The sequence below is a fragment of the Euprymna scolopes genome, chromosome 7 (assembly GCF_053919585.1).
Source record: "Euprymna scolopes isolate OS-2025 chromosome 7, ASM5391958v1, whole genome shotgun sequence".
Lineage (NCBI taxonomy): Eukaryota > Metazoa > Mollusca > Cephalopoda > Sepiida > Sepiolidae > Euprymna > Euprymna scolopes.
The window spans coordinates 112,913,331-112,941,265 of NC_136488.1; the positions used below are offsets into that span (position 1 = coordinate 112,913,331).

Genomic DNA, 27,935 nt, shown 5'->3' on the forward strand with positions numbered 1-27,935 from the left:
GCATTTTGTAAATTTTTACCTTGTTTCCACCTTAAGATTTTTCTTTAAAATGACCTTTGTAAGGTTTTCAGGTATGCTGAAAACGAATATCGCATTTAAATTTTCCGCAAATAAGCAGCTTCCTGGATATTAAGCAATGTCATTTCTTACGTTATTGCTGGTGGCCATCTTGGTACGTGCGTTTGCACATAGTTTCTCGGGGTTACGTTTACGCGCTCGCGCGTACCAAGATGACCACCAGCAATAACATAAGAAATGACATTGCTTAATATCTGGAAAACTACTTATTTGCAGAAAATTTAAATGTGATATTCTTTTTCAACATACCCTAAACCCCATAAAAGTAATCATTTTAAATGTTAAGGTGGAAACAAGGTAAAAAATTACCATTTTATTTCTTTGTTTACATAGCTGAATTTTCAGTAAAACAACAGAATAGAAATGACAAAAATTACCATCAACTGGTGAATATATAGTTGTTGCTTATCAGGATTCCTGGTATCCTGGTACTGTGAAAGCTACATCAAGGATTCATGGAGAGTACAATTTATGGTTGCATCTCAGAAAATAGGGGTATATTTGGGGCCAGATAGGGAGGATTTACAAAATTGAAAATTGGACTGGTCCCAAAATGCATAAGTTCTGATTGACTATAGGAATTTCCATCTTTTACAGAAATTCAAAATCTATATGAAAAATTTTCTTAGATTTATTTCTGAGATTAATTCATATCTACACAATTTTTTTCTTTGTGAGGAGTAGTAAATACCGGCCATAAATGCTCTTTAGGCTACACCCAAGATTAAGCTCTCCTTTGGTGAGGAGGCAGGAAAATGCCTATTCTCAATAAAGCTATATTTAAATACAGCTATAATACTTAGTTTTGTTCATGAATAGACACCCACTGTATGAGACCATGTGCCAGTTTAAAAAGAAATTGAAATATGTACATCTGAATTTATAATTCATGACTTATGGTAAAGAGATACATCAGATTTGACTGCATAATCAGAAAGAGCACATAATTTTACATAAGAGTGCCAAGTTTCATGAGAATAGCTTGCAAAATAAATGGTGGCAAAATCACCGCATTTCTTGAAATGTTGAGGTCCGTAATTTAACCCACTTTTTCTAAAGAAAAATGTCCACGGAAAAGCCTAAATTTTGGCACTTAAAATTCTCATAACTTTTGAACTACTGATGGTATTTGCATAATTCAAACGGTTTTAAGAATTTTTACATAGATCTTTTCATGCAAGCTGATAAAATAACCTAGAACTGTAAAAAAAAAAAAAAAAAAAAAAAAAAAAATTTAAAAAAACTTGGATTTGTAAGACCAAAAGCTCCAACCTTGATTGCCCTTCGGCCACTATGTATGGCAACACATCAAAAGCCATAAATGACCAACTTCTCTCTGATACTCTCTCCTGTGATTTTGAGCACGTCGTACAATGGGGAAAGAGGTGGCTATTTACTTTTACTGCATCTAAAACCAAGCTTTTATCTTTATACCGTCAACACTGATCCCTATCTGGCATCAATTGAAATAAAATAATTTCCGTGATTTCGCAATTAACGTTGTGGTTCAGTGGATTTTTATTTTAAAATAAACAATTCAACTACGATTCTTTATTTAAGACAAACAAAGCACTTTCATTTACGTTTTTTTACCAGTTTTTTTTTCACATTTTTTTGACATCAACTGCTAATTTTTTTTTCTTTTAATAACACAATGTCATAACTCATCATTTTTATAACATAAAAACGTATTTTGGTTAACACAAATTCTACTGTGGTATTTTTGAAACTGAATTATTTACTGTTTGTTTTCGTTGCAACAGACCGTAAAGACGAATCTTTCTAGACTGAGGTAGCATAAACGAAATTCAATTAAACTGGAATATAGTCATAAAAGGTGCTCAATATCTGGAGAATAGCTTCTCTTCGTATCCCTTCTGCCGAAATATCTGGTGGAGAGTTTGTCACATACTTCTTTTTTCTGGGGGGGGGGATACATTTTTGTGTTTTCATTCATTCTTTTATTTTTGAAATTTTTGTTGGGGTAACAATAGTTGACATATAATAATGAAAAACCACTCAATATTCTTAGTAAAGCAGGTGTGGCCAAACTGAACTTCATGTCGACCCTGGCAACGCTGGGTATCCATGCTAGTATATATATATATATATATATATATATATATATATATATATATATATATATAGGGTGATCCAAAAAAAACAAAAGCTAAATGAAGGCCATCTAGAACATATGCTGTAGAACAGAGAAAAAAAAGCCAAAGACCCTAGTGTTTTGATGTGATGTTTTGAATATAATAAACTAGTTATTGCCAAAGTTTCATTTCATTCGAGCAAAACACTAAGAAACGGGGTCTAATTAGAGTTGGGGCCAGTTTTTTTTTGGGGGGGGGGGTCACCCTGTATATATCTGTCTTGGGGAAGCTCCATGTTTTGACAAGCTTCTTGGCTTGACCTTTACTCCTGATCTGAAATGTAACATGTACATCAAATCTGTTGCCAAGGTTGTTGGAAAAATGGTGGGATCCTTCTACTGCTCCAGTAGATATCTCGCCACTGATGCAATTCTATCTATATAAAAAGTATATCTGTATAAAAGTCAAGTACGTCCACAGATGGAGTATTGTTGCCACATCTGGGCAGGAGCTGCTAGAAGTAGCTTATCCTGCCTTGACAAAATTCAAAATAGACTTTGTAGCTTAGCAGGGATGCCCTTTTCTTTTCCCTGCAATCTCTTTCTCACAGAAAAGATGTTGCAAGCCTGTCTCTGCTTTATCGTTATTGCCATGGCAAGTGCCCATCTGAGCTCTAATCTATGGTCCACCCTTGCCAAACTTTCATGTAAAACACTCGTCTAGCTGAAACCACTGTTAGTAATTTCCCTGTTCTTTACCTGTGCCTAAACCAAAATGTAGATTTCATGAACAAAGCTTTTTTTCTTAGGACTGCACGCCTGTGGAACTCTCTTCCATTTGCCTGTTTTTCAGCTAACTACAATTTAGTTGTCTTCAAGTCCAATGTAAACAAATTCTTGATGAACCATCCCTCTTAAGTAATCCAAATTTCCACTACTAACGATTACAATATTATTCCATTGACTACTGTACACTCAATAACCCTTATCGTCGAGTGGCCTCTGGACCTTGATAAGTGGTGACCCCTATGTAAATGGGCATGATAATCAGTTTATGTGCATTCAGAATTTGTAGCCTACAATACCTACATGAAGAATTCAAATACATCATAAATTCACTGAAAACATTGCAATGCCCTCATATTCCATATTAAATGCAAAGAAAAAAGCCCTGCAAATACGTTCCAGAAACTACAAAAATCATAAACACCAGACATATATATATATATACTAGCATGGATACCAAGCGTATCCGGGGTCGACATGAAGTTCGGTTTGGCCACACCTGTTATACTAAGAATATTGAGCGGTTTTTCATTATTATTTGTCGACTCTATCATTACCCCAACAAAAATTTCAAAAATAAAAGAACGAATGAAAACACAAAAATGTAAACTCCCCCCACCCCTCTTCCGAAAAAAGAAAAAGTATGTGACAAACTCTCCACCGGATATTTCACTAGAAGGGATATAAAGAGAAGCTATTCTCCAGATATTGTGCACCTGACTATATTCCAGATAAGCAAATTTCATTTATGCTACTTCAGTCAAGAAAGATTTGTCTTTACGGTCTGTTGCAATGAAAACAAACAGTAAATAATTCAGTTTCAAAAATGCCAAAGTAGAATTTGTGTTAACCAAAATACGTTTTTATGTTATAATAATCATGATTTATGACTTTTATGTTATTAAAAGAAAAAAAATTAGCAGTTATGGTGTCAAAAAAATGTGAAGGAAAAAAAACTGGTAAAAAAACGTAAATGAAAGTCTTTTTCTTTGTTGGTTTTTGTTTTAAATTATAGTTGAATTGAATTATTTATTTTAAAATAAAAATCCACTGAACCACAACGGTAATTGAAAAATCACGGAAATTATTTTATTTAAACTAATTCCAAAAATAATGCTTGAAAGGTTTTAGTTTTAATATCCACCAAAAACGAAAAAAAAAAAAAAAAAAGTTTGCGCCAAGGGAAATAACTCAAACCGATTTATAAAAAAATCGATATTGGTAAAAATAAATTAAATATGTTATATAAATCAAATTTAAATAATAAACTTAAATAAAACACTTTAAACAATTCTCTCACTATAAACAAGGACTAACACATGCTATTTAATAAAATCGATTTTCCTTAATGTAATATGCAAATGATGTCCCCTCTTAATCGTATATTTTGCAATAATAATACTATATATAGGAATGAATGAAAGATTAAAGTAATGGTCCTTTTGTATATATTAATCAAATTGTGAACAAACAAACAGATAAGAATACAAATTTTTATATATAAATATATATACACACACACATATATATATATATATAGATATATATAGATACGGCAAAAGTGGTGCGCATGATTTTTGCATGTTCAAGAAAGGCTTTGTGGGGAGGGGGGGGTCTCAAGCACTTTTTATATACTCCCTACTCCTACGATTTGTGAACAGATGTCATCTCTACATTTATTTTGATTGACTTTTATAAAAATTCCCTCTATTCCATCCTTTTGCGTGTTTGTTGGTCTTTTTCATGTAAATAAAGCGAAACTAATCAAAGCAAATTGACTTGCCTGGCCTTTGTGGCCGAGACATCTTAAAGGCAATCAGCTTTGATGAATGTCAGGCAAATCCTTCATATCAAACAGTTGTTATTCATTTGGAGAGCTCCCCCTTCTGAAGGGAGCTGATTTTCCTCAATATCGTGGGGAAGCAGAAACTGGCCTGCAGCCAACCTTCGTTTTTGCGCCTGTGTGAACTTATTCACTTCAAGTCGATTTTTTAATTGTTAAATTCGAATGCTTTTCACTTCCTCTCACCTCGTAGTAAAATCTAAGCTTTTCTTTCACTTTCTTTTCTACTTTTGCGTCATGGGTTCAAGCCTGCCTGCCCTGCCTACTAACACTTTTTTTTCCAAACACCTGCACAACACCAGGCACCTCCGCTAGTCTTTTATAAACAGACCACTTTTATCTACCCATGCCAATAATACAATAATTTACAAGACTTTAGAAGTAGGGATTCCAACAATACAAAATGCATCACAAACTATAAGATAAACATCAAAAACAACAAAATATTGTATAAAAGAAAAAATGCCTAATGTAAGTATATATATATATATATATACTTTTCCATGCAATAACTGTCATCAGATATATACTAGTGAAACTCCACAGGAACTAACAAAAAGGCTTAAAAAAAGGATATAAAATAACAATTTCCTGACTGCCGTATTCTCTTATGTATTCAAACATGATCTTTTAATTTAAAACAAGCTAGACTCATTAAATTTATTTTAAATAAATCTCTGCAGAGACTTTGTGGAGCAACACATTATAAACACTTGTAACACATTATAAACACTTGTGGAGCAACACATTATAAACACTTGCTTTGGATAATCAGATTTCAAGGAGGTTTTGCTAAAACCGTCATATTTTAAAAACCAAAGCACATTAAGTCCTTAAAATACAACTGTTTTGTTTAGAAATGAATATACTTTCAAATGAATTAATAAATATGAATGTACATTGTATATTTTTAGAGTTTTAAGCTAATAAAGTGAAAAAATATGTATGCCATAAAACTGCATTTTTGTAATGACCCCCCCCCCCCGATTGTTTGTTTGTTTGTTTGTTTGTATGAAGAATTTAATCATGAAATTTGGGAACCACTCTGAAGAGGTGTCAATTTTAGTTTCAGATTTCCAAAATATTTTTCACCATTTATTTATTTTTTTTTTTTAAATAAGACTTCAATATGATGAGTAATGAACATTTTGTAAAAAATTTTCTTTGGACACCCACTAGTAAGTAAATAAATCGTTTTACTATTTTTATCAATTAAAAGTATAATTGTGCGCTGTGTAAGACCGCGGTAATTGATAACAATTTAAAAGGACCTCACGAAAAAAACGTTTCTATTTGTCGAGTTTGGAAAAATATATTAGTATTAGTAGTATTAGCAATAGCACAGTTGTAAACCACACGTTCTTTAATTTTTATTTCAGAATGAATCAAAAAAAAAAATGAAAATATGAATATAAAAAATGTTCTTACATGTTTAATTAGAACTATTTCATTATCGGAATAACATTAGTTTATTCAGTTTTCAGAATATATAACAATCCCAACCAATCCAGCATTATGAATCCATTGTGTACTGTTTCTGGGATGCGTGTATTTCGTCGAAATGTATACAACTCATATACAGCATAAACTCTTGTCAACAAGCAAAACTCTGAGACATGGTAAATTTCACAGGTTCACAGGTTTATTGTCCGTCAACAAAGGTAAAACTGAAAGGAAAAAAATACAGGTTTTCAGGAACACGTTGATACAAAATGAAGGAGAGAATTAACTATGGTCTTCAGATAGTTTATAAGCTTGTGAAAATAAATCATTTGGGCATAAAAATATATTATAGAGAGGAAAGAATAAAATAATGCTGTGTAACAGTGAAATTCAAAGTTTCGGACACGTGGTGAGAAGATAAAGAAAGTTTGTTAGAATCAAATTCTAAAGGTTTGACACGTGCTGAGAAAGGTAAACAAAGTTCGTTAGAATAAAGTCAGTAATACTACGAAATAATGCTTGCATTATTTAATTTTATAATTAGATAAATAAAAGAATATATTGCTTACCGAAGATGCCCAAAGATGTCGAGATATTAGGGAGATAGAAAAACTAAGCCATGCGGCTGATGAGGGAACAGCTGAACCACAAAGGGCACCGGGAAGATTAGCCGGTGTTGAGTGGGAAATTAATCCCTAAATTTGAAAGGCCCCAAAAGGGAGATAACTGCAATACACTAGACAGAACATTGCAATTTCTCACATTTCTGGTCAAATTTAAAAAATATGTTTGTATAGTTGAAAAGACAAGAAAATAAGCTTTTATAAATATATAGCTTACATGCACTTTTATTCATTGCATTAGTTTTGAACAGCAAATTAAAAATTATTACTTCAAACAGCTGAAAATGTTTTTTCAAAACTTATTTTTTACACATTCGTTTTTTTTATTTTTCTTTGCAAAATAAGTATCAAAATCTTTATCAATATTCTTGAAATTTTATAAGCAGTTAGAAAACACATCAAACTACAATATGAAGCTCCTTTATTTTATTAAAAAAATTTTTTTTTTACATATCTGATCTATTACAAATCAATAAATTTGGGGAATTTTCTTCGGAATTTCGTAATTTGAAATTGTAATGCTGTTTAATGTTTTTTTAATTAAAACTAAAATTTGCTGACTTATTTACCTGTGGAACACACACTATATACTTTCTGTAAAGCATTTGAAATGGAAACAGCATTTTGCAGTTAAGACAACAACAAAAACAGAGTAAAAAAATATGCAGCAAATAAATGTTATTAAAGGCAAGGTAAATTGGGGGGGGGGGGGCCTCTTCCTCTGTAGGTTATGATGATGATGTCGCTCCTAGGATTAAATCTAATGTTTTAATATTATGAATTAATGTGTCTGAAATGTCATTCTCTAGTTCAATAAGGTAATGGCTAATAGCGTAAACATAATAAATTTGTATGAGTCATCTGTTGTTGTAAACGTACTGTATTTTGGTCCAGAGGGGAAAAACTGTGCCTCTTTTATTATATATAGGGATAAAATTTAATAAAAAAAAAATAAAACTCTTTCCATTTCATTATTGTATCAAATTTTGAATTCTAATGATTGGCCGATTTTGGGGTAGCATTTAGTGCTTACTTACAATTACACTTAATAAAATAAAAAACAGAAAATACAGACAAATCTTTCATATACATACTTGTCACAAAACAAAGATTACATATTTAAAAAGTCACATAAATTGATCAAGTAGGGTTTTTTTTTTGGGGGGGGGGTTATAAGAAAATCAAATTTTATGAATAAACAAATCCGACAACTCTATTTGATTACATAAAAAGCCTTCTACTCAAATTGAACTGCCAGACTTGGGAACACTCTCCTGGATCTTTGCTACCCTGATTGTACTGACATGTAGAAGTTCAAGTGTAATGTGAACAGACATACTGTTGCTTAACTCCCTACATAGTAGCCTTATAAATTTGGTCAGAAATAGGCGCCCTCATGTCAAAGTAGCACAGTCTTGTTTGGAATGAAAAAAACAGTAAAAAAAACTTTTTAATTAGAAAAACACAAATGATAATTAAAATTTCTGTCTCAGTAGTATATATTGTATTTCAAAATAGTTTGTCTTGATTTAAATAATAGTAACCTGTTTCAACAGTAGAATAGGAATAAGTAAAAAAAAAAAAAACTTTTGCACTTAATCATTTAGATATGTTGCTTATGTTTCTTATCAAGACTTTTTAAATAGCTTTGAAATTTTGTAACTTTTCTGAATGTCGAAGCAAAATGTAACAAAATGTTTTTTACCATAAAAGGTAAAGATCGCATATTTATTCTTTGCTTTCATTGTGTCTTTATCAGATATGTTTCAAACTGGTGAGGTGGGGAGACTTGTCAGATCATAAAATGTTTGAATATAATTCATGCATCTTTCATCTTATTACAGAGCCAATTCTCTATTGAATATTGTATTGTATCTAATATATAGCGTCGATTTTCTTTATTTATTCTCTCTATCCCTCTTATCTATACAAGTTGAGTTTGCCAACTTGCTATTGTTTTGCCAAATGCTCTATTTAAAATACTTGAAACAAATTTTTTAAACAAACATTTCATTTATAGAGTTCTATACTGGATGCATGTGGAGTTGTGTAAAAGTCGTATGGAAGCCAAAGGGTGAAACTGACAAAAATGGTCAGTAACCCAAAACTACACAGCTCTGTGCATTATGGGTCCACAAAAAGTCTCAGGACTTTTCCAGAAAGATGCAACCAGACCCCAATTATAAGTGTAGAAAGTGTCTAGGGCAAGCACACCCATTTAATTGCTGACTTTGAACTGAGTAATTAGTAACAATACCTATTATTAATGAGTGTGCTTTCCTGCCTGAATGAAGTTCTAAAAAAGATAGGCAAGAAAAACTCTCACACACACCCTTTCCCAAGTTAGACAATGGCGCTCTCGAATTGGTGGACATCTGTATCTTGGCAATATGTTGACTGCTGAAGATAGGTTGCAAGTTTAGCACCACCATTAGGGTAATATTAGCACAATGTAAGTTACACAAAGTGTTGTTAGTCGTTACTTTACAAGCTATCCCTTTGGATATGAAGGCTATATAGAAGGTGTGATGTTGTATGTTGATGCCATCTTCAATGTAATGACAGAGCAATGATCATATTGTGTCAGATTAGACCTAGCATATCAGTTGTGATACCCTGTGGTCAAGATTGAATATATCAAAATTTGAACTCTAAACGCTCAGTCAGTTATGTTGAGTTGATCATGTTGAGAGGAGCAACTGATTCATAAAAAAATCTTGAGGTGGAGAACCAGAGGAAATTGAGATTACTCAAGAAAACTTGGATGCAGACCATCAACAAGGATCTTAGACAGTGGAATTTGTTTTTTTGTTTTTTTCACTTGGAAGTCATCACTTATCAAGGCCTGGAGACCACTCTAGGATAAGTTAGGTTGATGTAGCAATACGCACAAAAAATTTTTAATGTTTTAAAATACCAATAATGGTATACATAAAAAGAGGTTGATGGGCTAAGGAAATTTTTTTTAATTTTAAAATCTGATTAAAATTAAGGAAGTTATGACTATTTTTGTGCCTCACACATTTGGATTTTTCCCCCTCTTTAAGACCATATCCATTTTGTCACATTTTTTACACTACTTTTTCAGTAAAAATGTCATATCTTTGGTAAAACAGAAGATTAAGCAATGAAATTTACCATGTAAGTGTATTTTTGTGCTAGGAATTAGAATAGGCTACTGAAAATCTCCAGAAATTAATGGTTTCCAAATAATCTACAGTAAATGTACATAGATATGCTGCAATTCCTTAAAAATGCCATGTATTCATTAAAAGAAAAGAAGTTAGAGAACACAAAGTTAAATTGTATTGCATTTTATGTATAAAAAACTGAAATCTAAATCTAAGATTATTTAAAAATGAATATATTGCAATATTTCTTTGTCTTAATCTACAATAATACCAGTCTCCATCCGACCACTTTTCCAAAATGATTCTATCTTTTTTAGGCAATTATGTGTGAATATCCTAAAAAAAAACTAATAAAAGATAAACAATAATTATTTTAGAATTTGATTTAAAATAATTCATTTTGGGTCATTCTAGAATTTTAGCGCAGTTAACCATTCTTTCTGTAAGAAATAAATCCTGTGTTTTTTAAGATGATGTGTAGTTTTAAGGAGGTCTTTGTGCAATTATGGGAGGATGGGGGGCTTTCTATTTTGACTTTGGGTTAATGGTAAGGCTAAGGGAAATTATGTGTGAACATCCTGAAAACTTGACGGAAACAAAACAATTTTAGAATTTAGAATGAGGAGTTAGTTTCATATAATTTATGTAAAATAATTCACCATGTTGAGGCTATTCTAGCGTTTTAGGACAGTTAACCAATTTATTTTTATAGGAGACAAATCATGTGCATTTTAAAGGAAGGATCTGTTTTTTTTGGGGGGGGGGGGGTAGGCGCCTATATGTAGCTTACCGAGGAATTTTGTTTGGTGGAAAGCTTGCCACTTGGACTTAGCATTATTGTTAGAGCTAAAGAAGATTTTAGAAAGAAGCTTGCCACTCATACCTAGTGTTAGATGTAGAATTAAGGAAGCCTGTTTTGGGTTTTTTTTTAAGAGCACTTTTGACACTGATATTTATGGTTAGTGGTTCATAATTATTAGCTTTTGAAAACGTTATGGCTTAAATTTTTAACATCAAATTGCTTTTAAATATGCAAACTTAGGTAAATGAGGACGTAAAACTTTACAAGAATTAAGACAAACAGACAAAAATATATTTTATTTAAAACAATGACGTCACTCTAACAGAAAGCATAACTTTTGTAAAAGTATCAAGTATTTTTTGCCCACCTATTTAAATACAAAAAAATTTTTTTGCTGAAAATTTTGAATGAATTTGATTTTTATTTTCAATTACATTTCATGTCCTTTTTTTCTACCAAGTGACACATTATTTCGTTTTTAAATTTTCTACTTTAAGACATTTTTTATTTCTTGACTTCACTAGAAACTGAGAACCCTCTACAATTATTTAAATATTGATTTTTTTTTTTTTTTTTTTTTTTAATAATCTTGTTGATTATAATGTCTATTCAATAATAATCCACTAAAACAATTGTAAAAAAAAGATGGGGAGGAAAAAAAAATCTAAGGGGTAGGGGCTCGTACATGTGAACCAAAAATAATCATATTTCACATTTTCGGTTGTTCAAAGCAAAACGCTGTTTAATTAGTCATAAAAAATTAATGCAATGAATAAAAGTGCATGCAAGTTATACATTTAGAAAGCTTATTTTCTTGTTTTTTCAACCATATAAATATATTTTAAGAATTTAACTAGAAATGTGAGTTGAACAAAGTTCATAACGCCTGGTTGGTTAGGATTGCTTTAGTAATTATATATTCAGATAACCGAATAGCTCTAATTAGACTAATTATATTCTAATAACAAAATATCTGTAACTAAACATGTAAGATTTTAATTTTGTTTGTTTGTTTTTTTTTTTGTTTGTTTTTTTTTTTTTTTTCATATTTTCAATTTTGTTTTTTTTTTTTGTTTTTTTCATATTTTCAATTTTTTTTTTTTTTTTTTTTTTCGTATTTTCAATTTTGTTTTTCTGTTTTTTTTGGGTTTTTTTATTTTTTCGTATTTTCAATTTTGTTTATTTTTTTAAATCTTTCTGGAAAATCAACAAGAAAAATTTGTCAGTTTACAACTGTGCTATCGCTGCTACAAGACAGTTTTCCATCTAAACTCAAATAGAAATGATTTTTTTTTTTTTTTTTTTCTTTTTTTTTCAGGTATCATTTTAAATTGCTAGCTACCACAAGAAAAACAACATACAATTATACTAACAATACCAGACACCATAACGTTCAGTGCTGGACAATTAAAGACTATGAGTGTCAAATTAAGTAGCAGTGTGTGCCTTGTCCAGCGCTGAACGTTATGGTATCTGGTATTGTTAGTATAATTCAATAATAACTACACTTCTCCTATGTCTATCAAAATAAAATTTATATAATTGGATTCACAATAAAATTTATAACTTGTTTCACAATAAAATTTACTTAAAAATGATATTTTAATATTTTTGTTGTGATTTGTATATTCGGAGAAATCGCTATTTAAATCTGATTATTAATGATGCAACCTGTCAGCCTAGCATGCCCGTTGGTGGTAGATCACTTTTTGCAAATAAGCGGTCGAGGTGTGTTCACATAAATACTCAAAACAGAAGTTGTACCTATTGACGTCATTTCTAGTTTTAGCTAATCGGAGAAAAGAATTGTCTTTGCTATGGAATTTGAACACAACACGTGTGTCTTTCCAGTCAAAAGTTAGAATATCTCAAAGTTGACACTTTTAGTACAAAGATAATTAAAGATAGAAACTGTTCAAACACTATTTAATAGCAAATATATTAATTTTTTTTTTTTTTGTCCTAAAATTTGAAAAGAATTGAATAAAATCTTTTTATGCACGCATCGATTGAAATAGTGACAACCGCATATAAACATGAGAATTTTTGTGTACCTTGACGTGCACAAAAAAAACCTGTAAACAAGTGTTCGTCAACTAATTTACAAACATAAAGTATTCATTTTATTTTTGTTTTTATTTAGAAAACACAAGTTTTAATTATGGACAGGAAAAAAATATTTTAAAATAATTTCTTTCGAAAGAATAACCGACAATGACCATGCTTTTAAATGAGTTAAAATACACAAACCACTTATCCAGTTAAATAAAAGAATAACTTTTATTGGGTTTGTTTTACAATCCACGGAGGTATGAAAAAGTGGTCAAAAAACAAATATATAACAAATGTTACCAAAGGCAAGTTACTCTTCTACCTAATTCGATACATTTTTGGTGTTATAAATGTTTTTGTTCAAAAAATAAGTAGTGTCAAGCATTACATGAGAACAAGAAAAAATGGGCATGACTTAAAAAATAAATTATACAAAATAGTGGTAGAAATTCATCCAATAATTGTCACAGTAACTTGAAGACGTTAAAATGAAATTTAATTATCCTAATTAGGTTAATGTACGTGAAAACATAATTGTAATCTGTACAAAATTTCCTTTCATTTGATATGCTACAAGCCATACTTTGTTAATTTCTTTGAATTGTGTTGTGGTGGCCATCTTTACAAAACCTTACCAAAAACGTCATTTTATAATGTTCACATTTTTATCACTTTATTTGCTTAAAACTCTTAAAATATATATTGTACATTATTGTTTATTAATTCATTTGAAAGTATATTCATTTCCGAACAAAACTATGGTATTTTGAGGACTTAACGTGCTTTTTTTTTTTAAAATATGACTGTTTTAGCAGAACCCCCTTTAAATTTGTAATCATCTGAAGCGTTTTCTCATCTTTTCTATATTACTAGCCTGGGTGCCCAGTGTTGTCTGGGTGTTTGGAGGTGCGTGTTGAGCAAAAAAAAAAAAAAAGTGGTAGTAGGCAGGCTTCACCAAACCAGAAGTGGCACAGGCTTAAATTAAGGCTAGTTAATCAAAATATCAGCAAAAAAAGCGACCCCTCCCAGTAGAAAAGTACCCAGTTGAGGGTGAAGGAATTAATGTTTTTAGCCAATTTTTCAATATTTGTCGTCCAATGGGTCGAGCTTCAAAACGATATTGATCTGCTGAAAACCCGTCCTCTCTGTCGAAAGTTTTAGACATACATACATTTAAACAGACAGGTGAGATTTATATTATAGATTTGTATTGCTAGTTGATGATGAGACAACGTGATCAGTTGGGGGTAGAACCTGGATAGGGCTAGATTATTTAAGAGGAGGGTTCAATAGAAATTTATTTACATTAGATTTGAAGATGATCATGACCGGTATTGTATCCCACAGATGGACAGTTCTAAGAAACTCTGCTTATGGGATTTCCATTTAGTTTTAGACAGAGTGAGGGAATTTTCGGTGGTTTTTGTAGGTAGGTGAGTATTTGTTGCAAACGTTTTACAGGGAGCTCAGTTGATCACCTATCATAAAAGTAAAGATAGAGCAGAGACAGGTTTGCAGCATCACTTCTGTGAGAAAAAGAAAGTAAGAAGATGAAAAGGTCCTTACCCACTTAGTTTCAAAGATTGTTCTGTCCCACGTCTAAGCAGGAAAGGGTATTCTTAGGAACTCCACTCCAGTAATTTTGGCAACATATGTTTGGCAATACATTTTATATTGCACTAAAATTCTGGATGTTACTTGTTTTCTTGTATGTTTGTTTTCATTCCTATATATGTATGATAAAGTTAGGAGATATTGAGGAAAATCCTTCATATCATAAAGAAATACCATCATCAAATAAAACAAGTTAAAGACATCAGATGGACGATATCATCTATTAAAACATGTAACTTATATATACACTTACTGCGTCACATGTCCACCACTCAGTTTCTTAAAAAAAGCAAAAAAGAAATGCTGATATCTCTAATGCTTATCTAAGTAATGTGTTATAGCATACAGTTTGAGTACAAAATCAGAAAGAACATAGAAATGCCATGGTCTATCAAAATTGCTCCAAAGCTAGAGAAATGTTGAAGAAATTACTGAATTTCTGGTGAATTTGTATGTTGTTTTAAATAATTTTATATATAATATTAATTTTTGACTCTAAATTTCAGATCTTTAAATTTTCATAACTTTTAAATCTTTAAGGATATTTGTATAATTCAAATAGTTTTGAATTCCATTTATTGAGCTCTTTATAACTAACTAGCGGGGGGTACCCGGCGTTGCCCAGGTGTTAGTAGGGGGGGTTAATCAAAACATAAGAATAAGCGGAGTAAAAAAAACTAATGTAAGGCAAACGAACGCTGTTAAATGTAAAAATGGGAAAAACAAAAAAAGAAAACGCAAAAAAGAAAACAAAAACAAATGTGAAAACTTCTTTAAAAATAAAAACCAAAAAAAACATGAAAAATGGCTTAAATAACCCTGTTTCAATATTAAAATTTAAAAAATCAAAAAAAAAAGACATCTCACACCACGATTCGAACCCAAAACCTTTAGATAATGAGGCCGCGCTCTAAGCAACTAAGCTAAGAGGTTGACAAAATTGTCGCTTTTTTTTTAATATTTAAAGTAAATCATGTTCCAACGTCATGCGATGCATGCGTAGAAGCGAACTTGTCATGAGAGGACGGTTTTTGCTGACCCCTCCCTGTAGAAAACTGATGATTTTAAGGCGAAGAAATTAATGTTTCTGGCCAATTTTTCGATATTTGTCGGGCGAAGGTTGGAACTTGAAAATGATACCAATCTGGCAAAAAATCCGTGACCCGTGTCGAAAGTTTTTGCAAGACATGCAAACACACATACATACATACACACACACATTTTCGCTTTTATATATATAGACTAGCAGGGGGGTACCCGGCGTTGCCCGGGTGTTTGGAGGTGTGTGTGCTCGGGCGGGGGTGGGAGTGTTAATCAAAACATAAGAATAAGTGAAGTAAAAAAAAACTAAACTAAGAAAACAGAAAAACGAACATTAAAACTTCTTTAAAAAATCTGAAAAATAAAGCTGAGGGTACCCGGGGGGGGGGGTTGTAATCAAAACATAAGAATAAGCGAAGTAAATATTTTTAAATATTAAATAAAAATTAAATATTATCTTCTATATATATAAAAGCGAAAATGTGTGTATATGTATGCATGTATGTGTATTTGTGTGTCCGCTAAAAACTTTCGACAGACAGAACAAAAATTAAGGAACTTGGTATCATATTGAAGCTCCATCCTTCGGCTAAAAAATATCGAAAAATTGGCCAAAAACATTAATTTTTTCACCCTGAAATCGACAATTTTCTACAGGGGTGAGGGGGTCAACAAAAAACCGTCCTCTCATGATGAGATTCTACGCATGCGTCAGATGACGTCATGATCTGATTTACTTTAAATAGTTGAAGAACTGACTAAATTTCATTTACGTCGTGTTAGCTGAAATTGTGTCCATTCTTCAAATATTTAAACTAATCAGGTTATGACGTCGTCTGACGCATGCATAGAACTGATTTTGTCATGAGAGGACGGTTTTTGCTGACCCCCGCCCTGTAAAAAAGTGTTGATTTCAGGGTGAAAAATTAACGTTTTTTGGCCAATTTTTCAATATTTGTCTGGCGAAGGATGGGGCTTTCATGAGACCAAATTTGTGAATTTTTGTTCTGTCTGTCGAAAGATTTTAGCAGACACACACATGCATACATACATTTTCGCTTTTATATATATATAGACTAGCGGGGGTACTTGGCGTTGCCCGGGTGTTTGGAAGTGTGTGTTGGTGGGGGTGGGGGGATTAAAACAACCCTGTTAAAAAAAAAAACGTTGGCCGGTTGTTTGGAGGTGTAAAAAAAAAAAAAAATTGTTTTAGTATAAAGGTAGTCTTGAACCCCGAATGTTTGACGTGGAGGTGGAAAGGAAACCCCTGCGACCTAACCATCTAGACCACGGGAACAGATGAATTGATAAGTGTTAAGTTGACGTTTATAAACCGAAATTAGCAGGTGCGATAACGTCAAGTTGCAGAAGCCAGTTTCTGTTTTCTTCGCTACACGGTGATCAAGCAATAAAAAAAACACAAAAAAAACTAACGTAAGGCAAACAAACGATGAAAACAGAAAAACGAACACATGAAAAATGGTTTAAATAAGCCTGTTTCGATATTAAAATTTAAAAAATCGGTGGGTACCCAGGTGTTTTTGGGTGTCGCTAAGAATAAGCGAAGTAAAAAAAAAAAAAAAAAAAAAACAGAAAAACGAACGTTACGTGAAAAATGGCTTAAATAACACTGGTTCAATATTTAAATTTAAAAAATCGAAAAAAAAAAAAAAAAATCCCACACCACGATTCGAACCCAAAACGTTTAGATAATGAACCAAGGCCTTAACCAACTGAAATTTGTTCAGTTTTTTCAACTATTTAAAGTAAATCAGGTCATGACGTCATTTGACGCATGCGTAGAATCGGTCATTGTCACGAGAGGACCGTGCTCTTAAATAAAAAAAAAAAACAGGAGGTGTGGGGAGGGGGGTAGCATCAAACCCGAAACCCTGAGGCGAAGTTTGAAAATAAAATGCGAAAAAAACATGAACCGTTCGGCCAGCCAGAATGAGTTACTGAAAGAGTAAGAACAAAATCGACAGGTGCTCGCACGGAAGTCGTAGAACGTTACGACAACAACGTAAGCAATAGCTATTCAGCAAATGAGGTCAATGACCAGGTTTGTTTGTTATAAGCGAAATAAAAGAAGAAAACATAAAAACGAACGTTAAAACTTAAGCGGGGGTAGGGGTGATCAAAACATCGTGGAAAAAAAAAACTAACGTAAGGCAAACGAACAATGTTAAATGTAAAAATCGAAAAAAAGAAAACAGAAAAACGAACACGTGAAAAATGGCTTAAATAAGCCTGTTTCGATATTAAAATTTAAAAAAATCGGTGGGTACCCGGGTGTTTTTGGGTGTGTGGTCGGGGGTGGATAAACGAAGTAAAAAAGAAAACAGAAAAACAAACGTTACGTGAAAAATAGCTTAAATAACGCTGGTTCAATATTTAAATTTAAAAAATCGTAAAAAAAAAAAGACATCTCACACCACAATTCAAACCCAAAACGTTTAAATAATGAACCAACGCGCTAATCAACTGAGCTAACACGACGTACATGAAATTTAGTCAGTTTTTCAACTATTTAAAGTAAATCAGGTCATGACGTCATCTGGCGCATGCGTAGAACCGGTCGTCGTCACGAGAGGACCGTTTTTGTTGACCCCCCCCCTGTCAAAAATTGTCGATTTCGGGGTGAAAAAATTAACGTTTTTGGCCAATTTTTCGATATTTTTCAAGCGAAGGATGGAGCTTCAATATGATACCGAGTTTGTGAATTTTTGTCATGTTTGTCGAAAGTTTTTAGCGGACACACATACAAACATACATACATTTTCGCTTTTCTATATATACTAGCGAGGGAGTACCCGGTGATGCCCGGGTGTCTTGAGGTAAATCAAAACTCCAGGGGGGGGGGTAAATAATAATAAAAAAATGTTTTGGTAGGTGAGTATGAGAATTGAACCCGTACCCTTGAGTTGGAAATTAATGTGTGAAAAAGAAAACGTGCGATGTTACCATTGGGCGTGCGAAAGAAGCCTTTTGAAGACATACACGAAATGATCACACACATTTTGCCTTTTATATATATAGATAGATGATTTACACTTTAATTTTAAACTGTTTTTTTTTTTTCTTTTTTCAGATAAAGATCAACTAAAATCCGAAATTAGTCTTGTGCATGAGATTGCTCTTAAACGAACAATGCCTGTTCATTTTGAGGTAAGTAGGCCAATTATATTAGTTCATTTTGAGGTATGTAGGCCAATTATATTAGTTCATTTTGAGGTAAGTAGGCCAATTATATTAGTTCATTTTGAGGTATGTAGGCCAATTATATTAGTTCATTTTAAGGTAAGTAGGCCAATTATATTATTTAAGTGGGAGTGGCTTCTTAATGAGTATAAAAATGGAATAGTGAGCTGCATATGTGATATCTAATGGTTTTTTTATTTGGATTTTACTCATTTATGAAGTAGTCTTCATGAATGTTTCCTAAATAACTAGTTTATAATTCATACCAGGTGAACAGTATTTGCAATTAATGTCTTCCTACTGGTGCTACCAGATCAGGCTGTCTATTGGCTTCCTGAGACGAAATGCACCTACATTGATTTGTTTTTGTTTTCTATTCTCTTTTGTAAAACCTAATTATGTTCTACGAAAAACAAAAACAAAAACAACAACCCTCCTTCCCTCCTCCCCTCCTTTCTTTTTCCTTCCCTACTTCCCGGTTGACTCTGTCGGTGGGGCATTAGAATATGCCGACTGCCCCCCTGCAGAGGGTATAAGTCCCTCAATGGGGCCACCTGTTGACCGTGGGTGGCATCCCGTAAGGCTTACGAACGGAATCCTGGTGGTTGAGTAGATCATGTCCAGGATATTTTAAGGACATGAGATGCAACACACCTCTTTGGCCCTTACTTAAGCTAAGACGGGCGGTTGGATAGGCCCGATCCAATCAATCGGTTGGTCACGCCTAGCCCTAAATCAGACAGACATAACAAGAAAATATGCTTGCACTTCCCACACTATACAATAAACTGATTTAGTAAGCGGTGGCTGGAGGGCCAATCAACTTGCTGAATAATGGACTAAACACGACTGAAAAACTGAAATTCTTACTGAAAACGAGGCCTTCAGAAAGAAATTGAAGAACCACAGGTGCTTGAATCCACCAGCAAGAAGAGTATACTTTTCCTGTATCCCTGTTGGGTTGGGGCGAATGGGTATCCCCCCCAACACTTCCCATATAGGACTCCGAGGTGGGTGGGGAGCATGAAAAATGAAACAAACCAAATATATTAATGGAATCCAGAAAGCCTCAAAAAAGAAACCACACTGAAGTATCTGATGCCAGTAGTTCTGACACTGAAACAGAGCTTCATCAAAAAAAACAGAATGTTCCCCCGCTTCATAGTTATAGAAGCAACTGAAGGGGAACCAATAACCAAAATATCCCCATTCAAAATTGAAAAGATTCTATCTAGCATCAAACCTAAAATGGTTAAAAAACAAAATAATGGTACATTACTTCTCGAAGTAGAAAACCAAAAATATGCTGTTGAAATTTCCAAATGGAAACGTTTTAACAATCAAAATGTTAAAATTTACCCTCACAAATCTCTGAACATTAGCAAAGGCGTAATCAGGAGTACTGAATTATCACTGTGCCCCTTGGAAGAAATTCAGACTAACCTACAAAAACAAAACGTCACTGACGTTAAAAGAGTCCAAATTAATAAACTTGGCGAAATAATAAAAACAAATACTTACATTTTAACATTCAATACTCACCAAATTCCAAACAAAATTAAAATAGGGTATGAAATGGTAAACGTTGAACACTACATACCAAACCCACTCAGGTGTTACAATTGCCAGAGATACGGACACCATCGAGACCGGTGTACCCGCCCTCCAGTACGTATAAGGTGCGGAGATAATGAACCTCATACAGATTGTAAAAAAGGCCATAGCGCCAATTCAAAAGAATGCGACAAATGGAAGAGTGAAAAAGAAATCAACAAAATAAAATATACAAAAAATATTACCTTCCAAGAAGCTCGCAAACTATCAGAAAATGCAAAATATTCTGAAATAACAAAAAAAAACATACAGCAAACTACCAAACCAAATAAACAAACAAAAATAAATTCACTCAACATTAAATCCGAGGACATTATTAAATTACTTAATGAAATGAAGGAACTTATGGAAGAATTTAAAAAAATTATAAAACAATTCAACAATGAAAAAAAAGTTCCTATAACTGAACAAACCTCTCAAGCTAAAACTAAATCAAATAAACCCATAAAACCCCAAAATACAACACCCATAGAAACATCTCCACTTACAGAGGGGAAAAAACAGACACCAAAATATGCCCATGAAGAGAAAAGAAATAAACCTCCACTCAAAAAAGAAACTAAAACAAAACTAGACAGATCACGCTCAAGTTCCAGACCAAGAATCCCTACACAAAACAGATTTGAAGAAATGGACATAGAAGACCGAAGATCTGATACCAATGACTAACAAAAAACAAAAAATAATCCAGTGGAACTGTCGCGGTTTAAAAACAAACATGAATGAACTGCTTCTGCTACTAGCGCAGGAGCGCCCTGCAGTGGTGTCTTCAAGAAACTTTTCTGAAACCAGGAGACAAAATTAATATTAAGCAATATGAAATTTTTAATTTCACTCATAACTTTGGGGGCAGGGCCTCCGGGGGAGTAACAATTCTAATCAGAAACGATATACCCCATAGCAAAATAAACATAACAACCTATATCCAAGCAATTGCTATTAATGCCACACTACATAAACCAATGACAGTATGTTCACTATATATACCTCCAAACGATGACATAGATAAAAACGAGATTAAAAAATTGATTGATCAATTACCCAAACCTTTCGCCCTATTAGGAGATTTCAATAGTCATAACATACTATGGGGATGTAAAGACACCAATAAAAAGGGCAAAACGTTGGAAGAATTTATCAATGAAAACGATATATGCTTCCTCAACGATGGAACACCTACACACATCAACCCAACTGGTGGAAACCATTCAGCCATTGACCTTAGCTTGTGTGATCCATCACTATATATGGACTTAACCTGGAAAGTATATGATGACACTTGCTGCAGTGACCATTTCCCATTAGTGATAGAAATTCCAGAATTCAACAGCGAAAAACTTCCCAGATGGAAGCTAAATAAGGCCAACTGGCAATTATACAAAGAAAAATGTCAACATAAGTTGAATGATTCAGAGACAAACAACACTGTAGAATTTTTTACAGAAACACTAGTAGAAATTGCAAATGAATGTATCCCTAAAACTTCAGCATCTAATCGGTACAACAGACCCTGGTTTGACAATAAATGTCGGGAATCCATCAAATTGCGAAAAATTGCACTGAAGAAATTTCAGAAACAACCCACAACTTCAAATTTGATAGAATACAAATTAAATAGAGCTAAAGCTCGTAGGGTAATAAAAGCAGCTAAAAAAGAGAGTTGGGAAAAGTATGTCAATAAACTAAATTCCTCTACAGAACCGAGAGTAGTATGGGAGATGATTAGAAAAATTTCAGGTAAACATCAATCAACACCAATTAAACACAACACCAGAGTAACCGATGAAAAGAATATAGCAGACCTACTAGCCGAAACTTTTTCTCAAAACTCATCTAACCAAAACCATAACTTTAAATTTATAACAATTAAACAAAATATCGAACAATACAAACTAAACTTTAAATCAAAAAACCTAGAAGATTATAATAAACTACTTACATTAACTGAATTAGAAGATTCTATTAAAAGATCCCACAACACAGCCGTAGGACCTGATGAAATCCATTACGAATTCCTGCGACAACTCCCTTTGGAATCATTGAAATTGCTACTAAAAATTTACAACAAATTATGGACAGAAGGTGAATTTCCTGACTCGTGGAGACAAACCACAATAATAGCAATACCAAAACCAGGAAAAGACCATTCGAATCCACAAAACTACAGACCAATCTCACTGACTAGCTGCTTGTGCAAAATAATGGAGAGAATGATAAATGATAGATTGGTTTGGTACCTAGAAACCAACAACCTTATCTCCAACCTACAATGTGGATTCCGTAATAAGAGAAGCACAACAGATCACTTGGTTAGATTGGAAACAGCCATAAGGGAAGCCTTTATTAGAAATGAGCACCTATCAGCAGTATTTTTTGATCTGGAGAAGGCCTACGACACTACGTGGAAATATGGAATTATGAGAGACTTGCACGAATTTGAACTAAAAGGCAGACTCCCACAATTTATAAAAGGATTTTTATCTGACCGAAAGTTTAGAGTCCGCATTGGAACTACTTACTCAGACACTACAAATCAAGAGGAAGGAGTACCTCAAGGTAGCATTTTATCTGTGACACTGTTCAATATTAAAATGAACAGCATAGTGAAATGTTTGGACCCTGGTGTTGAGGGATCTTTATATGTAGATGACCTACTGGTGTTCTGCAGATCAAAGTATATATGCACCATCGAACGCAAACTCCAACACTGCTTAAATAAATTAGACAAATGGGCAATGGAAAATGGATATAAATTTTCCCAATCAAAAACCAAATGCGTTCATTTCTGCCACATGAGAAAACTTCATAATGATCCTACATTGAAGCTTGGAAGAACAATAATCCCCACCGTAGAAGAACACAAATTCCTGGGCCTTATATTTGACAAAAAACTGTCATTCATCCCCCACCTGAAGAATCTAAGAAATAGTTGCAACAAAAGACTGCAACTACTACGGGTAATAGCCCATACAGAATGGGGAGCCGATCAAGAAACACTAATGAAATTATATAGGACTTTGATAAGATCAAAACTCGACTATGGTAGTTTTAAATACCAATCAGCCAGAAAGTCCTACCTAAAGATTTTAGATCCAATCTGTCATGGAGGACTGAGGTTAGCTCTCGGTGTTTTTAGAACATCCCCAGTTGAAAGCCTCCATGCAGAGGCCAACGAAATCCCTATAAATATAAGGAGTCAAAAACTGGGTGCACAATATTACACTAAATTAAGAGCACAACGAAATAATCCAGCATATGAAGCTACATTCAATCCGAGATATAAAGAGGCATTTGAAGCAAAAAGAAAGGCCATAAAGCCCTTTAGTCTTAGAATGAAAGCAATACTGCAGGAATCAGAAATGACTGTAGAAAATATCCAAGAACATATACTACCTAAAACCCCACCTTGGATACTCAAAAAACCAAAAGTAATCTTAAACTTGAATGAACTCCCAAAAGCGAAATCCCACCCTAATATCTACCACGAAAAAGCCTATGATATTCTCCTAAAATATTCAGACCATCTACCTATTTTCACCAATGGCTCTAAAGACCATAATAGAGTGGCATGTGCTGCAGTGTCGAATGAAAAAACTCTTAAAAAAGCTCTTCCAACAGAAAGCTCTATTTTTACTGCCGAAATATGTGCCATCGACCTCGCACTCAGCATTATAGAAAAAGATGAACATAGGAAATTCCTAATTTTTTCAGATTCACTTTCCGTTTTGACATCTCTGAATAACAAAAAACTTGAAAACCCACTAATCATCAAACTAACAAATAGAATTGATTCATTATCCGAACACAAAGAAATATTTATATGTTGGATCCCAAGTCACATTGCGATAAGAGGAAATGAAAGAGCCGACTTAGCGGCCAAATCAGCTCTAAACTTAAAACCAGATACAATAAACATACCATATACTGACTTCAAACCCAAAATTAATCAATTAATTCATGCAAAATGGCAACGACAATGGAATAACAACACAAATAACAAATTATACCAAATCAAACCCATACTGGAAAAATGGAGACAAACTCCCCCCAAATCCAGAAAAGAACAAGTCGTTATAACTAGAATACATATTGGCCATACAAAACTCACACACTCCTTCATTCTAAAACAAGAACAACAACCACAATGCCCATTCTGCCAGAAAACTTGCACCATTAAACATCTTTTTGTGGAATGTAGAGCTCTAGATAAAGATAGAAAACAATACCTCAAACACAACAGCATGAAGAAACTTTTTGAAAACAACTGTCTAGAGGAAATATTATCCTTTTTAAGAGTAACAAGGATCTTTACAAAAATATAAATCATTCTCTGAATCAACCCAACTAAACCTTATGAATGAATATATGAGGATATGTAAAACTTAAAAAAAAAAAGATCGTTAGATATTAAAACAAACAAAACTATTGAACTATACAGAATTGATTGATACTCGACGTCATAAAGTTCTTTGAATACATAATTTTTATTTATTTTATTTTTTTTTTTAATCCTGATTTTGGCATTGAATAACCTGAAAGGGGTTGATATGCCGTTAAACCAAAACAAAACCAAACCAAAACCTAATGTCTTCCTAGTTATTAACTGGAATACTTTTTCTTTTTGAAGTAATGTCTATAATTTAACTTTTCGTAAAAGATTTTTTTGATATTTTGACAAAAGATTAACTTTTAAAAAGTTTTTCAAATAGTATTATAATTATATTGTAAGGTCACTTATTGCCAAGCTAACCTTCTTTAATTTGATCAGTTTTCATTAAATACATTCATATTTGATGGTAGAAAAATGTATATAACGTTTTTATTTGTACAATATTTGAAGTGACATTAAACATTTTTAAACTGAACAATCATCATAGAAGGATACGGTTAATCAGTTACCATAATGTGAAATATATCCCAGGAGAGGAGTAAGGCGTCTCCCTTCCAAATAAGGCCACCTGTTAGCTGGTGGTCCATAATGCTGTGGCAGTCTGTGTTTAATCACCTGAATGGTCATGTGACTGTTTGTTCACAATCCAACTATCTGGTCACATTAAGCCCAAAACCTATATTGTTGTCAGTAAAATTATTTAAATTTCACTTGTAATAAACGAACATCCAACCTATTTTATGAGTTTGAAAGCGGTCACTGAGGCTTGTGACAGTTTGTAATACCAGATACAAATTAACGTTAATACTTTGAATGGAATTCATTTTGGCTCAAGATATGTTTTTCGAGTTTTATAGTGATGTTTGCAAGTTTAAACATGAGATAAAGAAATTAAAGACAAACACATGGATATAATAATAAGCAATCTAATGCTAAAACATAATAGGAATGAAATCTAAAAAAGATAAGAATGAGGCATGAATGTTTTTTCTTTAGATGAAACATGAACATCACAAATTCTAACAAATATTTACATCTGTCAACAGTTCAAAGTTCAATATTTACTTAGCTGTTTGCATAGCTGATTTAACTTCAGCATATTTTCTTTAAATAATTCATACAGGTATGAAAACTTTTCATCTGACTGGACCAATATGTTATTTTTTTTTTTTTTTTTCTTTGCGTCTTTCCTCACACCGCACTTCAGAAACATTTTTTCAACTATCTTGTTTCTTATTGAATCCTTTTGTTTTCTGTGTGATCTGTTTTTCTCAACTTTGCTTTCTAAAAAACTTACACTCGCCTATGTGTTGTGCATAAAAAGGTATAATTGTTTCTTATTTTTTCTTTGTCTTTTTCACATCACACTCTGCTTCTGTGAAGATGCTCACCACATAGGCTTCCCTCCCTTTCTCTCTTGTCTGGTGACATTAAGCAAAACAGAAGCAGACAGTGTAATACTGTTTGTCTTAATTTCCGCTTTCTCTCCCTCAATCGCTGAGTATCTTTTTGGAAATTTTATCTGCATGATACTTTCGCTCACCATTTTGTGTTTTTTGTAAACGTTAAGCCAAGAAGTTTGAATGAAGAGCTCAGCGGTAATATAGCCAGGATGAAGCCAGGTCTGATTGCCTTTGAGTTTTTTTATATCATGAACTTGAGAAGAGGTAATTTTCAGATTGAGTGTTGTTTCTGTCCGCAAAGGAAAATCTTAGGAAATCGTTAGCTGAGTCCAAATTGGAGTTGGAAGCAAACCATCTGGCAAACATGTTAGCCTTCTCGGTTGTTGTGCAGACAACCTCAAGTGTGTGGATAGTAGGGGATTTGAGTTGTAAGCCATATTTAGTTTCAGAAGAGTTTCCGATAGTTAGTTGTTCTATACAAGTCCAGGAGATGACAAATTCTCAGTGGACAGCTGTTCTGTACAAGTTCCAAACTTTATAATTTTGCAGCCAAAGATCAAAAGATCCTTCTCGTGTTGGCACAAAAAAAATATGTGCAAGGTTTAATTTTTATGGAGCAATTCTGGTTTCTGATTGGTTGATAGCAGAACGTGAATTTGATTCGTCAGTTCTTAGCAGCAGTGTTTATAAATAGAATCTCCTAACTCTGAGGGAGCATACTCCCATCATGTGTCAAAAATATTGCAAACCCCCCCCCCTTATTTTTTATATAATGGGAAAGTCCTTTCGGTTCATTTTTAATTCTGTTCAAATATAAATATATTTTTTTTTATTCAATGATATAAAATAAAAACAGCATATTTGAGCATGTAAAAAAAAAAGTCATTTTTAATTTTGTTCAAATATAAAAAAAAAAGTGTAAAATAAGAGTAAAATTTATTTTTATTTTTACCTTAAAAAAAGTGAGCATATGAAAAAAGAAGCCAGTTCTTAATTTTGATTATGCAGTCTCGTTTCAAAAACGCATACATGCATATGCATACATAAATATACATGTAATATGTATCAAAAAAAAAATTTTTTTGTTGTTAAAACAAAGCAAAAAGAATAAGAAATTTTTGGTAAATTAGAAAGAAACTATTGTGCATAAAATAAAAGTAAAAAGAAAAAGTCAGTTGTAATTTATGCGCACCTTAAAATAAACATGCAAAAAGTATTTGTAAAAAAACTATACAAAGAAAATGTTTTCAAAAAGTGATTTTTTTTTTTTTTTCAGTGAAAGTATTAATTACGCATTAGTATGTTAAAGTGTTAAACTGCGTCCATTTTGCTTGTATTAACATCTTGCCCAGGACAATTTTCAATATATATATATATATATATATATATATATATATATATATATATATGGGCTTTTGAAAAGTTATTTAAAGTCAAATCCCAACAAATTTTAAGGCAAACACTTTATTTTTGGCATGGGTTTTGTGAATATATCAGCAACATTTTGTTCTGATATGTAATTTACAATAATGGATTCCTCTTTCACTTCATTTCTGATGAAGTGATATTTAATATCTATATGCTTACTGTTTTCTGTGCTAAAACTGTGCTAATTTGATTATCACAATTAATTACTATGACACTATGACTGGTTTAGTTAATTCTGGTTCTAAAACAGTCTTTAGATATTTTTGCTTCTTATGCAGTATGTGTAAGTGCAATAAATTCAACCTCACACGTAGAGAGAGATACAATCTGTTGCTTTTTAGATTTCCATGAAATAAGCCCATTTTCTGATAGTCTGAAACAATATCCAGAT

The 27,935-nt window shown here is 32.7% G+C and overlaps 1 protein-coding gene across 1 annotated transcript in view; it reads left to right on the forward strand.

Moving 5' to 3' along the window:
• The window catches only part of LOC145280332 (double-stranded RNA-binding protein Staufen homolog), a 263,575-nt gene that overhangs the window by 137,404 nt on the left and 98,236 nt on the right, over positions 1-27,935 (forward strand). The window contains exon 7 of the mRNA XM_080132102.1: positions 18,600-18,676. Within this exon, the coding sequence (XP_079988228.1) occupies positions 18,600-18,676 (77 nt within the window). The remainder of the gene's footprint in view (positions 1-18,599; positions 18,677-27,935) is intronic.